Below are 15,430 nucleotides of genomic sequence, written 5' to 3' on the forward strand. Positions count from 1 at the left end.
GATGTGTTCCAGACCAGGTTGGATGGAGCCCCGAGCAACCTGGTCTAGTGGAAGGTGTCCCTGCCCATGGCATGGGAGTTAGAACTGGATAATCTTTAAGGTCCTTTCCAACCCAAACCATCATGATTCATGATCTCCTGCACTTTTAGGATTTGGCCTTGTAAAGATGTCTTGGGTTGAAAAATGTAACCAAAAATGTGTATTCTATTTTCATCTGTTGAAACCAGTTGGGAGATATTGTTCTTCTCTCCTGCTCCATCCATCCTACTCCTGCACCCATCCTCCTCCAAGGGACATCACCTGTGAATGGGCCATTTAAGGCCTCTCACATGACTGACAACATTACTTCATTCCAATGTGAGATGCTCCACTCAGTGGGAGGAGCCAAAGCCTTTCCACCAGCATAAAACCTGCAATTCAAAACACTAATGCAGCTGGTTTTCCACTGAATCCTTGAAGGAAGACCAGACCCATCTCACCAGCACTGAACCCTTTTCTTTTCTCTACAGAATCATCTCTACTTCACAGAACAACATCTGTTACTCCAGGAGGATTTATTTGGACTGCTTCCAACCCTGACAACAGGGTGTCGGGTCGTATCTCTGACTCTGTCAGGGTTTTCTAGGACTTTTGTTTGTTTGCTTGGTTTTTTGTTGTTTTTTTTTTTTGTACTACTGTATTTGTATTTTTTTATATTCCTAGTAAACAACTGTTATTCCTATTCCCATATTTTTGCTTGAAAGCTCCTAATTGCAAAATTGTAATAATTTGGAGGGAGGGGGTTTTTACATTCTCCATTCCAAGACAAACTCCAGTTTCCCCTGACAGATACCTGTCTTTCCAAACACAGAGGAAAGTCAAAATCCTGAATCAAGCATCTATTTTCCTCAACACAGACAAAAAGATTACAGTATTTGCTACTTATAATTACTTTTAAGGACAGATAACTGTAAAATTAAAAGCTATCCTATTGATTGTGATCTCAAAAGTGAGAGAAAACAGCTTGGAAAACAGTCTAAAAATATTGTATCTACACAGCTACAGTTAAAGACATCTAGATATTTATACTGTAAAAATAGTTGCACTTAAACTAGCTAATGATTATCTGAACTCCACTTTACAGTCTTGGTGTTTGTTAGATCTAGTTTGTACTGAGAGCAAGTGTTTCCTTCTGTGTTGCTCAAGGATACACTAGAGACAGGAGGGACTTAGCAAAGAGCAGTTGCAATGCTGTCCAACTTCAATTGTTCCATAAGTAATATTTTATTAGTACCAGAAGACAGTCTCTTGAATGCAATTAAACTTCTGCAGACATACAGGGTTTTTTATATAAGAATAGGATAGAGTGTCAATCTGTTAAGACTGGCAAGACATCTTGGTTATATAAGTATTCTTCACATGAAGAAATTCAACCAGAATCAGATCCTACCCAGATTAAACCAACATTTCCCCCTTCACTATTATGGAGTATCTCCCTCATCTGTGAGATATTTTTACAGTACATACTAAGTTCAATGTTCCCTTTAGTCTTTTCCATTCAAATTCCTTCTCCCTCCTTCACTACTCAGCATCGAACTTTTAAGTACTTGATGCAAGTACATAGACCAGGCTTTGACACACATGCAGATGTTCATATGCTCAATCTCTCTAAACAACAGTTTCACATGTACATGATAAATATCTGCCCAAAATGAAATAAATATTGCCATCTACACTTAAGACTCTTGAACATTTTCCAACATGAGTATGTTTTCATTTTGTTGTATCTTTACTAAATTTATTATTTTTCCAACTGGCATAGTGTCAGACACCCAGAACTTTCAGGAAAATTAACTGCTCTGCAATTCCAAGAACAGGACATGTTTAAAAAAAACCCAACACCTTAATCACCTCTATTTAAATGTACATATAGATACAAGTATATAATACATATATATTAAGATAGATACTAAAACCCCCCTGAAAACAGCTACTTCAATACTAAGTTCCAGTAAATCCTTGATTTTTAAATGGTAAATTTAATGTGGTAAAGGGTTGTTACATCAAGAGATGTCAAGCCAGACACAGAAGCACTACTATATCACAAAGGAAAGAGGCTTTAATATGTTCTGCAGAAACCTAAGCAGATATCAACCAAGCACACTTCTATAATATCTAAAAAAATAATTTTAAAACTTCCTCAGATTCTTCAACTTGACAAAAAGGAAAAATCCTCAATATGCTTATTTTCACAATATGTTTGAGGATGTTTAAACTAATCTTCAGGTTTCTTGTGTGAAAAATAGATCCTGAACTGCTGAATAAGTGTTCTTTCTAGTAATTTGCAATTGGCTGAAGGAGTCTTCTTCAAAATAAATTTTAAATGTCAATTCTGTGTATATTGAGATGAAGCAGGTAACATTTACACCTCAAAAGAAAACAGATTAATAAAAGAGCAACTGTAGGCTATCTCTGCAGCTCAGATGGATATACTTCAGAGATGTCTAATATACAGTGCTTCCCAGCCTTGACACACCCCTCTGCCTCAAGTGAACTGAAACATTAAACCATGTGGAAGTGAAACATCTAACAAGGAAAGAATACTGGTTAGGAAACAATTCGGCAAAAAGGAACCATATTGAAAAGATGAAACCAAGGAACAGCAGATAGAGAAAACAGAATTATAATATGTACATGAACAGAAAAAAAATTATCAGCAATAATAAAAAAGCAAAGTAGGACTAAAACGTAAATTGCAAAAGCAAAGAAAATGTTGGCCCAAAAAAGTTTTCAAGACTGGTATGTAGTTTAACTCATCTAGAAACAAAATCAACAAAATGGTGAACAAAGGAACTAGAGAGACATGGATTTGATTGATGGACCACTTGGTGAAAAAGGAATTGGCTGGATGATCACACTCAAGAGTTGCAGTCAGTGGCTCAATGTCCAAGTGGAAGGAAGTAACGAGTGACATTCCTCAGGAGTCTGTATTGGGACTGGTGCTGTTTAACATCTTTGTCAGCAACATGGACAGTGGGATTGAGTGCACACTCCGCAAGTTTGCCAACAACACTGAGCTGTGCAGTGCAGTTGACATGCTAGAGGGACAGGATGCCATCCAGAGGGACAGTAACAGGTTTGAAAGGTGGGTCTGTGCAAACCTCTTGAAATTTAACAAGGCCAAGTGCAAGATCCTACACCTGGGTTGAGGCACTCCCAAGTAAAAGTACAGTCTGGGCAGAGAATGGATTAAATGCAGCCCTGGGGAAAGGGATTTCAGGCTGTTGGTGGATGAGAGTCTCAATATATCTCAGCAATGCATTCTTGCAGCCCACAAAGCCAGCCATGTCCTAGGCTGCATCAAAAGAGGTGTGGTCAGCAGAGTGAGGGAGGTGATTTTCCCCCTCTATTCTGCTTTGGTGAGACTCCACCTGAAGTTGTGCATCCAGCTCTGGGGGCCCCAGCACAAGAAAGACATGCATCTGTTGGTGCAAGTCCAGAGGAGGCCACAAAGATGATCAGAGGGCTGGAGCACCTCTCCAATGAAGACAGACTGAGACAGTTGGGGCTTGTTCAGCCTGGAGAAGAGAAGGCTTTGGGGAGACCTTATAGCAGCCTTCCAGTACCTAAAGGGGGGCTACTGCAATGTTGGAGAGGGACTTTTTACAAGGGAAAGCAGTGAGAGGACAAGGGGTAATGGCTTAAAGCTGAAGGAGGGTAGGTTTAGATTAGATATTAGGAAGAAATTCTTTAGTGTGAGGGCAGTGAGGCACTGGCACGGGTTGCCCAGAGAGGCTGTGGCTGCCCCATCCCTGAAAGTGTTCAAGGCCAGGTTGGATGGGGCTTTGAGTAACCTGGTACAGTGGAAGGTGTCCCTGCCCATGGCAGTGGGGTTGGAACAAGATAATCTTTAAGGTCCTTTGCAACACAAACCAATCTATGATTCTAGGAAAATGTTCCAAGGCTGTTCTTTAGCTTCCCCCATTATCTGTATTCCAAATATCCCTTTAAAATATTGTGTCTTCCATTTCATGGGCTTGTATCTGCATGTTAGTAAACAGCAATTCTAAAAATTGAATCATTATTTTCCTGATACAATATTACTTTACAGTTAGCTTAAAATTAGGTTTAATTCAAAAGTATTCATAATGTGATAAAACTAAACAAAATGGAAACACTGAAGATAAAAATATCCTAGTTTTGTGCCATGTAAATATGCATGTAAGAGGCAATTAAACCTTTTATTGTGGCACTAAATGAGAGTAAATTGAAGTAATGCAATTATAGAGGAAATATATATGGGATTTATGTGGCTAAAGGGTTGTGAAGAACTAGATAGTTTCATGGTATCTGTGGTTTTCTCCTTTTAAAGTAATTTAAAAATAGTTTAAAACCCACACTCGATATGTTCTCTCATTTTTCCACATAGAACTCTTAATAGACAGAAGAAAGATGCTATGCTCATAAGAAAGACAGCATGTACATTTTTTGTAAGAAGTAATAAGCTAGGGTTAATAGACTATGAACTTATTTTAAATAGTCTACTGAGATAATACAACTTGATACAGAAACTGAATGACAAGAAACCATATGGATCAACAACAGGGCATGGTAGGGCCACCTTAATTAAGAAGGCTTAGCCAGGTAGATGGCTCTTATTCCTTTCAAACTACACATTCAACATGTCTTTAGCCCTTCAGAAACAAATGTGTTTTTAGAAAGTAAGACAAACATACAGCATTGTGTGCTCTAAATATGCAGAACTCCTTTGAGTTTTCTGAAAACAGTGGTTTCTATACTAGCAGGTCAAATTCTACAAGTAGCACAAGCTGAAGAACTTAATAAGGCTCTGACTCAGTGCATAAAAAAATAATAGCATCAAATACTCCATGTAGAACAAATATGTTTTTAAAATAAAATGAAAGTGTTAGCTGATGAGAAGAGAATCTTAGGAATTCAGAGGTACAGCCATAAAATGAAATTATTAAATGAAATTACACTTGCACCCAGACATGACAATTAATTGCACTGAAGAATCTTATATAGTACCATGTAGCCCTTCAGCATCTATTATTAACTACTAATCATACCTCCAAGATAATTTTAAAGGATCGGTAATGTGTACTACAGGTAACATAGGCCTTTCCCTATTGATGTACAAGATACTTTGGAACACTACAAGTACTGCAGCGTGTCAGATAACTTGTAATAATATTTTTTTTAAAAAAGATAAATACCCTTCATAATAAACAACCACAGGGCAGTTTACATCATTTTTCCCCTCTGGAAATTATGTCTCTTCCCATATTATAAATTGAGAAGGAAGAAAGGCTGAGGAAGAGAATGCGCTCGAGGCTTTTCTCCCTCCCCCCCCCCCCCCCCCCCCCCCCCCCCGCCCCTCCACAATCAATAGCGAAGCCCAATGCAGCAGTCCCAGCCTGGATGCTGCAAGGAGGGAGGAGGTAAAAGCTGAGGTGGAGGCAGTGAGGAGAAGAAAGGGATAGAAAGGCAGAATTGCAAGCCTATACAGTATAGTTACATTCACCTGAATCGTCGAAAGCTGTGTTGTTGTTCTTGCTGGTGGTGGCTGTTGTAGGTGATGATTAGGAAGCAAATAGAGAGCAGTGGAAGAGAAGTTGTTGATGAGTAACAGCCACCAGGACTACGGTGACTATGGCGCTTGATTCACAAGGCAACAGTTGCTATTACTCACAAAAGAGAGCAAGCAAGCGAGAAGGAAGCAGTGGCCCAACCGAAGAGACCCGGAAGAGGCAGGGCTTCCCGTATGACAGACAGCTTTTAGGGCCGGAGGGGAGGAGGATGTTTCCTCCAGGAGGAAAGAAAAGAAGGTTGGTAGGAACGTATTAAAACCCCCACCCCAGTAAGGGTATGCGAGGGCGCATTCTATCCCCAGCAAGCAAAGTGGCACTAGTATGACAATAGACAATCCATGGATGTAAGATCATACTACATCGGAGTGGGCAAGAAGGGAACCTATAATGATGGCTGATAGTTCCAATGGGATAGCAACTGCCAGGCCGAAACACGAGTGGGAGGGAGAAGGAGGGAAGAGAGGGTGTGGTCATATCAGCATATCTGTCTCCCGCGTGGATCATGCTCACCGACATCCTGTCGTCACATCCGATTAGCGACTAAAATAAAGGGGGGTTTTGTGCAGGCATCTCTGCTCAGTGATTTGCTTTGCTTTTCCACCCTGTTTGCTTCCTGCTACTTGGAAGCAGTTTAGAGTGAACAGGAAGTTCTGCTTTGTCCTAACAGCTTATCACCATCTCAATTTCTTTTTCCATCAGAAAGTAATAGTGAAGAGATGCTGCTGGATGGGGTATTTGTTGACTGCTGCCATCTAAAGTAGGTGAGGCTGTGGCAGCAGCTGTACTGCCCTCATTGGCAAAGCTGAACATTTTCTGTAACTGCTGTATACACTTGGCCTGCTGGACTCAGCACATGAACAACCAGCATATGCATTACCAGCTGCCTTGTGCCAACCTTTCCCTTCAGCAATGTTTCTCATAGACCCCCTACCCTTCCCCACATATGCCTTTCCTTAGAATGCAACCTGCTTCACTTTTATTCCTTCCCTGTGTTAGAAATGAAACGCTTGACACGGCCAGTATATCAAGCAGCAATTCAGTTTAATAATTGACTAATTAGCATGGTAAAGTGCGAGCAAAGACAGCGTGCTGGGTGCAGTGGAAGGATTTTCCCTTCCGACTGCACACCAATTGCTGGACTTGCTGGTGTTTTATTGGCTATATTCATAAGCTTTCTCAGCAGTTTCCATTTCTAGTATTTAATGTCATAATTCAATACCTATTGTGGTCTATTTTAAATTTCAATATCCCAGGATGTACATCCAGGATATGTATTCCAGGTGGTGGGGTCCAGCTTCCAGATGTGGGGTCCAGCTTCTATTTTCCAGGTCTATCAATCTTTGATAGTGATGTTCAGTTTCCTTTTTTCAAGAACCATAAATCAGCGAGCTGAAGTATTTTCTTCTGCATCCAGGATGGGTTTTTTTCCAGTCTGTGAGAAAGCCTTTTTACATTCTAAAACTACAGTTTAAAATTCTTTAATACAAAACAAGCTTCTAAAGTTATAATTCAAAGACACTTATTACAGAATTGCTTGAGATTTATAATAGGTAATTGCAAGCAAAGTTTGTTCAAAAACCTTCCATGCTTTCCTGGGTTGTTTATTAGAACTCATCTTTATAACTGTCCCATGTCTGTGTTCCACAACTACAATTACACAGATTCTTTTTATTTCCCTGACACAAAACACAACTTTGTATTTCACACCTGAACACACTTCATTCTGCATGCTGCCACGAGGGCAATGCTCTTTAAATTCCATTCCTCATCCTGTTTTCTCTTAATCTCCCATATCACCAATGATTCTATGCACCTTGTAGTCATGGGGCTAAAAGATATTGAGCATTACTGCTTGATTAAGGGATATAAGAGATGTTACATACTGGAGTCAATACAGTGTGAGAATTTACACAGCACTGAGACACTAATTTTGAAGCTTTTAAAAAAGCTGAGGTTATAGTTAACAATAGATGTTGCTGATTTAGCTGAGATGAACAGATAAGCTTTGCTGAAATCAGTTAAAAGTTACAGGATGGTTAAAAGAAACCCGGATTTAAGATAAGCTACCCCGGATCTAATAACTCATTGCTTGTCAAACAGAGAAACTAATCAATACAACACCAGACCTCCTGTTTCCAGAAACCCACTGAAATAGTCCTGGAAAACAGGAAACACAGAGTTCTACCATCCATTAATCACATCTGCATTGAAAAGGCTGAAAGTTTAGAATGAGGAAGACTCGTTTTACTTCCTCCTTTTGGTGACCACTCCTCACAAAAGGACCACCGACCCATTTCAGGGAACAAACTCCGCATGCTTAATAACCTTTGTGTCAATTAGCATACGAAGCGGAGAAGAGGAAGTGACGGGGTATGAATATGCATTTGTATTTTGTGTATTCAACACTTTTGTAAATTAAAGGCTCTGTAATTACCTGTGATCTTGGCAGTGCACATTAGGGAGCTTTCCCACGTGCTGCCCAGTGTCGCAATAAACATACACTTTCTAACTTTAACTGTCAGAGAGTCTTTTGTCCGTCACAGTTGGATATTGATATTAGATCGATATTCATATTTTAATAAATCAGCACCATAGCTATTTTTCTGCAATGCATCCACATCTAATGGTCACTATGATTCCATATATCCCTGTAACCCAAATACATGCAAACCTGCAGCTCTTTTACACATTTTGTAACCTATGAAATCACTGTTGTATGCAGCCCATTATACCATCTACATAACCAGTAATATTTGGCTGTAATACATACATTGGTCATAGCCAGCATGGGCTCATGAGGGGAAAATCCTACGTAACTAAATTTCCTTTTATGACAAGGTTGCACATCTAGTTGACCAAGGGAAACCAGTAGATGTGGTGGGGTTTTTTTGGTTTTTTTTTTTGGCAAAGCTTTTGATACTGTGTCTCACAGTATTCTTCTGGACAAAATATCTAGCATACAGCTGGACAAGTCCATAATACATTGGGTGAACAATTTCCTGACAGGTTGGGTTCAAAGAGTTATAGTAAATGGGGTTATATTAGGCTAGTGGTCAGTTCTGGGAATACACAAGACAGAGAGTCAAACAGCCTTGATTAGCATATCTGGTTTGATAACCAAGATGCCATGGCAGGAACAAACAGAACTGTGAAAATTACAGGAGATGGGATTACACCTGCTTACGGGAAGAGAGAAGATTCAATCAACTTCTGCAAGCAAAGAATTGTTGTAAAATGCATGAGTTTTCTGTGTGATTTTTAACTTGATTATTGTAGTAGAAGTTATTAACCTGTTTGAAATAGTATATAAGCTTTTGGGAAACCCGAGTAAAATCGAATTCTCATCACCAACTCAGCCTTCCCATCTCTCATCAATCGCCAATAGTCAGTCACCAGTAGGGTTCCCCAGGGCTCAATTTTAGGGCCAGTACACTTTGATGTTTTTATAAATTATCTGGGCACAGGAATCAAATGCACGTTAAGTAAGTTGGATGATGATACTAAATTAGGAAGAGCTGTGGATTCCCTTGAGGGTAGAGAGGCATTCCAGAGAGATCTGGATAGACTAGAGAGCTAGGCAATCACCAACTCCATGGAATTTATTAAGAGCAAGTGCCAGATTCTGCACCTGGAACAGGGTTATCTTGGTTATGTGTACAAACTGGGGGGTGGCAGGGTGGGGGGGTGGATGCTATATGTACGAACAAGAGGCTTGAGACCAGCACCATGGAAAGGGATCTGAAGGTTTGGCTTAATGTCCAGTTGAACATGACTCAGCAGTGTGCCCTGGAAGCCAAAAGGGCCAATCGTGTCCTGGGCTACATCAGGCACAGTATCACCAGCAGGTCGAGGGATGTGACTGTCCCACTCTGTACTGGTGGAGCACCACCTCAAGTACTGTGTGTAGTTTTGGGCACTTCAACATAAGGACATCAAATTATTACAGTGTCCAGAGGCAGGGGACTGATATGGTGAAAGGTCTCAAGGGCAAGACTTATGAGGAGCAGTTGAGGCCACTTGGCTTGTTCAGTTTGGGGAAGGGGAGGGGAGGGGAGGGGAGGGGAGGGGAGGGGAGGGGAGGAGAAGAGAAGAGAAGAGAAGAGAAGAGAAGAGAAGAGAAGAGAAGAGAAGAGAAGAGAAGAGAAGAGAAGAGAAGAGAAGAGAAGAGAAGAGAAGAGAAGAGAAGAGAAGAGAAGAGAAGAGAAGAGAAGCTGAAGGGAGACTTCATTGCAGTCTGCAACCACCTCATACAACACATTCCCTCAAAATCCTCACACCTGTGCCCATGTGATAATAGCAAAACTCTATAACAGCTCTATTTTACAGTGTGTTGTGTCTGATACTATCTGCACCAGTGAGCATCTGATTTGAAATAGCTAAAGGTATATTTAACTACTTGGCTGCCTAGCATCCCAACTTATTAAGCACAGCTAAAGCTTGAACAGCAACAACATCTGGAGTAAGGAAGGATGCTATGTAAAAACCCGATTAAAATCAACAAAACTTGTTAAATCCAATCATGTCACTGACACAGGGTCTCACAGCATGAGAACAATAAAAATAATGTCCAATGTCTCTAGGAGAAATTGAGATAAATGTTCATTATTTTAAAGTCCAAGTAGCTGAGACTCAGGACAAAGTCCACTAGCTGGAAATGTGGATCATGACATCACTGAATGTCTTTTTGGGAACCTGGAACAGGAAATAGCTGAAGAAGGTTAGTAGGAACACTATACCATGATGATGACAAAAGGCTTTGGTTGACAAGTTTCCTCTGTAAGTCTCTAGACACAGCTGTGTTCTGGCACTCCTACTTCTGCTCCTGTTCTGATCACAAAGGCTGGGTGGTGATGAAGTCATTTTTCTCACTGAACCTCATTTTCTCAGAGGCAATTGATGTCTGATCAACTGAATAGATGACTATTTTTAACCTGTTAATAACAACACATGCATATCTTAAAGTTAATGAATCAATTGGAACAAATATTTTGAAAAAATTTGCTATCTTGATACAGTGGATTTTCGTTTAAAAGCCTGGAAACTCTTTTGGGAAACTTCATACAACTAAGTTACAGAGTGTTTTTTCACTTACTTGTTTTCTAACTGCATATAGATTACAACCAAAAACTTGGTAGATCCAAACATGTAGAGCCTCTGGCAGATGTGATCTGAGCTCAAAATTAAAATTTAGATTTGATAACTCTTTTTTCCAAATTTCTAATATAACTATTGCATTATTCCCACTCTTTCCCCAAATTGCTAATCTAAATATTACATTATTCAAAATTATCTGTTGTCTGAAGTTCTAATGTGCATCTTGCATTATACAATCTTCATAAGGCCCTAAATTCCCCCTCCCCTTTTTTTTGGGGGGGGGGTGTTGTTGTTTGTTTGTGTGGATTTTTTGGTTTTAAAAACAGCATGCATGACTCTTGCTAAGAACATAAAGGGAATAACAAAACAAAACTATATATGTAGTAAAACAAGAAACTGACAGCAATCAGGAATAAGTCAGGTACAACCATTAGGAATATTTCCGATACTACACCTAATCACCAACACATGTGAAATTAAGTAATTAGCAATCTCTGAAATACTGTACCATCATCCCAGAGTCTGCAAACAGCTGATAGACTGCAAATCAGTAAAGATTTGGAGAATCATTTTCCGGATAATGATTCTCCAAGCTCTTGTCAAAGATAGGTCCAGCTGTCGCCCTCTTGTGTCGAATTGCCAAATCTAGGCGACTTGAATATTATTTTGATACAGAAAACACCTGGGTCTGTTGGCAAATTTCCCATCCACATAGAGCTAAGGCCTGGCCACTGCCCGAGCTCTAACTGGAAGAGAATTCCCTAGACATATTTCAAAACAAGGCTCTTAAGAGTCTTAGGGTGAAAGACTAGTTGAACCATCTAATAACTGGTCTCTTCCGAAATTCCCTCAGGATAGGGATGCTCTAAACACAGCAAACTGTTGGACTGCTTCTGTAACAAGAACTAAAGGTCACAGTATCATCACTTCAGAGGAGGTCTTCAATGAAGCTCAGATGTCATTTCTTGGAACTATGAAAAATACTTAAAAATTATGAGACAGCACTGGTTCAAACCACAGAGCTAGTGCAGAAACTAGCATAACCAGCTAGAGAACAATTTAATCCATATTTAAAACAAGGTCCTTAACAACAGCAGTTATTAAATACTTCAAGCAGTTAAAAATAAATAAATAAATAAAATCTTGAAACAACACATGTTTTCTAAGAAGCCAGCTATAACACAATAATATCACCTTATGAATAATGCCTATTATCATATCAGTAAGGTCACACCATACAATTAATATTCAGACCTCGTGTCTGAGATAGAAAAAGTCAAGCCACAGAGTCTTGTCTAAAAATGTGAAAAGGTCCTGGTTTATTCTTCTTTATAATTCAGCTATCCTGATCCTAACTATTCACTGACCTTTGCCTGCAGTAAACTCCCACCATAGCGTTCCTTTGGCAGACACTGACTACTGGCTGTTTCCTACTGTATTCTAGTAGGAATAGGACAGTAGAAGATAACAAGTATTCCCTTGCCACCTCTAACCATAGGCCTTCACCCAGCTCGACTGACTGCAAGAGACTCCCACTGCAGGGTCCAACTGCAGACCCAGACTGACCTCACAGCAGATTCCTCACAGCAGTCTCTCCCCTTTGCTCAGTCTTCCCAAACTGTTCTTGCAACACCTTCAATTCCTTCTTCCTCAGGATCTTCTCCTGACTACCTATCCTATTCTTTTATCACACTCAAAACACAGCTATGATTTATCAGGTGTAAAGTCCACAGTTCTTCAGACCATGCCCCATGTCTCCTTGGACGCAAGATATTTCCTGGCTCTCGGCCGTCCCCCAAGGCTCAAGGGTGGTCTTTCCCATGATTCAAGATCACGTCCACCTGTAACCTTTGTCTTAAAAATACATCAGTTGTAACTATCTGAAAAGGTTCAGATAATATATTCCAAACCTTCATGCATTTATAACAGTAAAATGAAACAAGAGGGGAGATAAAACTGTGAGCTCCTTCACCAAATGAGTTGGAATCTGAAAAACAGGATAGAAGCAAAATGAGACTGCACTGACAAACTTAATCCAAAACTGAGAAGACACACAGCATCCCACAGCAAGGATGGACAACAGCATCCCACGAAGAAAAAACTAGAGAGCTTATCTACCATTTAGAAGAAGGTCCTCAAGAGCTTCCACCCTCTGCTCAAGTTCAACAAGATCAACAGGACCAGAGAACCCCTTGAAAACACAGAAAAGCCAAAACAGCTTTGCCTCCTGCACAGCCTGCATGGCCACAACCCGTGGGTATTAGGAAGCATGAAAAAGAAAACACTGAACAACTCACCAGTAATATCTATTCAAATTTCTCATAAACTAATTTTGACAGCAATAAAGCCCAACAAGATGAACTCAGTAGAACTCTGCCCCAAAAGGACTCCAAATTAGTTCGATGTAGCTCAATTATTACCTCAGTAAAACAGAGGGTACCTTTAAGAAAACTCAGTCAGCCATTATACTGAATACAACTGTGATCTATATAAAACTGGGATAAAACCTTGTCTAGACTTACTAATCTTGAAACTTAGCAGACATGAAATCCACCAAGCCAACCCATTAAACCTTAGCCTTGCTCAATTTAACAGAAGCATTATACCCTTGGACCTTATGTTAACACAGCTGCAAATTAATATCTCCTAAAGTTATAGATACAAGATGTGACTTATTGTACTGTTATAACACCAAAAAAAAAAAAAAAAAAAAAAAAAAAAAGGGAACGTGAACAACCCATAAGAGAAATAACAGCATGATGTAATGGAGGGATGTCACAACAAGCATATTAAACTCATAAGTAATTTGGTTATGAAAAAAAATCCCTGACAAGTGTAAATTTCTTGGAAACAGAAATTTTGTAAGATTTCTTAGAGTGCAGGGTTACTGGAAAAAATAAATATAACAACGAGTAATTTGGCAGACTGCTGAACAGCTGAGTAGCTTCTCACGATTGTATTTTGTGTAATTTCATCTGGCAAATTCATCAGCATTCTTGTTAAAGAAATCAGACCTATGTTGAAATCTGAGAGGTAATCAGGCACTGCGTTTACTGCATTCTATCTCTCCAGCAACCGTAGAACTAAAAAATTAGAGATCAGTTAGCAAAACCAACTTAGAAAAAAAACCACCCTTATCTCAACACCTTTTCAAGGCACACAAACACAATACGTAAAGCCTCATTATCAGAGGTAGTCAGAACTCACTCCGTGCTGGAGCGAGGGAGGGCCATGATGCCCGCAGGGAAAAAAAAGAGAAGGGGAGGAAAGAGAAAAAAAACCCTCCAGTTGCTCGATCTTGCAGCCACTGCAGGGAAAGGAAAACCAAACAAACGCCGCCGTGTTGTGCTCACATTCGTAAGGATCAGATCCTTAGCTCTGGAATGCCCGAGCAATGGTGGCGGTGGGAGCCGTGCGGAACCCGCTCGATTCGACCCGCTACAGCTCGCGGGGCTGCTGCATCCCCATCCCCCCCTAAACACCCATGATAGAAAAGCAAAGGGGAAAAACAACACAAAGAAAACCTTTAAAGATCACATGTAGAAAAAAGGGGAAAACACCAAAACCAAATACGGAAAAGGTTAAAAAGACACAAGGGGGTTGTGTCTCCCACCTCCTGCCCCAGACCCCATGGAGCTCCGCATAGAGGGGCCCGCAGATCCAGGGGCTGCCCCAGCAGAGCCGCCAGCTCTGTTGAAAAGCCCACGCAGACACCAGGAGAGAATGGCATTGGAGCCGTCAGCTCCGGGAAGGAGCTGTGAGCAGGAAATGTGCTCCAGTTCCTGCCGTCTGCAGAACTCGCGGGTTCCGTGTGGAGCTGCGAACTGACCAGTGCCCGCACCTAGGGGGTTTCTGGAGGATAAAACTCAGATGCACGGAGCTGCTTTTTTCTAAAAAAACCCTATACTTTGAACTTTAGACAAGCAGCTTTTAACAAAATTTAGAAAAAAATTAAATTAATCAACACCTAAACTCGATAAAAGTTAATTTGAAGAGAACTTAGCATCTGGATACCAAAGCAATAACATATAACTCAACTCTGACCTAAACATAGTAACTCATTTATGCCTAACTCTATCAAATTTCAATTTATATTAAATGTAACCTTGAGTATAATTCAATAACTGCAGCTTTACCAAAGAAAGAGACAACACTTATAGCTTGTTAAAACTGCTATTCAATTCTGCAGCATTTTGGAGATGTCTGTACAATATATTCAAGCTTCTTCTATTTCCTTCTGTATATTTATTCAAGTTTCTGGGTTGCTGGATTGCTGTTACTGTCTTCTTTGAGATTTCTGACAAGGTATTTTCATCTCTCTGTGAAGCTGACTGCTCTTGGATCTTTCCAAGTTGCAGGTTATCTGGAATTGATCATGGTGTTCTTCCTGGTGGTGGCTGCATTCCCTATGGGTGGGCCAGCTGGCCTCGGGAGGGATGCCAGGCAGGCGCCAGACCGGGCTCAGCCGGCGGGGTGCCACAGCCTGTGGGCAAGAAAGTCACTCTGCCCCTGCTTCGGGTCTCTGTGTCTCTCTCTCAGAAAGGAAGGCGAGCCCTCTTTTTTGAGTTTCTCGACAAGGCATAATCAAAAGCTTTTCATTTACTACGTCAAAATCTCTCTCTCTAATAATTTTTCACCTCACTTCAGTCCAATTAGTTGATTTTGAAATTTTTCCTGAAAAATCTTGTGATTTAAAATTTGAGGGGTCTCTTTGTGGATTCAGTGAGCCTGCATCCTGCAAATGT

At 40.3% G+C, this 15,430-nt stretch overlaps 1 protein-coding gene across 7 annotated transcripts in view; it reads right to left on the bottom strand.

The window, feature by feature from the left end:
- The window catches only part of LOC134564858 (transcription factor RFX3-like), a 200,054-nt gene extending 185,337 nt beyond the window's left edge, over positions 1–14,717 (bottom strand). For 2 of the 7 annotated variants that reach the window (XM_063424112.1, XM_063424108.1), the window contains exon 1: positions 14,299–14,717. In XM_063424112.1, coding sequence (XP_063280182.1) covers positions 14,299–14,329 — 31 coding nt within the window. In that variant the 5' untranslated portion in view covers positions 14,330–14,717. Of the gene's footprint in view, positions 1–5,524; positions 5,775–14,298 lie in introns of those variants that run through there. The other 5 variants (XM_063424105.1, XM_063424107.1, XM_063424110.1 and 2 more) reach the window with 4 other exon arrangements.
- Between the last annotated feature and the right edge of the window lie 713 nt (positions 14,718–15,430).

This window comes from Prinia subflava, assembly GCF_021018805.1.
Source record: "Prinia subflava isolate CZ2003 ecotype Zambia chromosome W unlocalized genomic scaffold, Cam_Psub_1.2 scaffold_22_NEW, whole genome shotgun sequence".
NCBI lineage: Eukaryota > Metazoa > Chordata > Aves > Passeriformes > Cisticolidae > Prinia > Prinia subflava.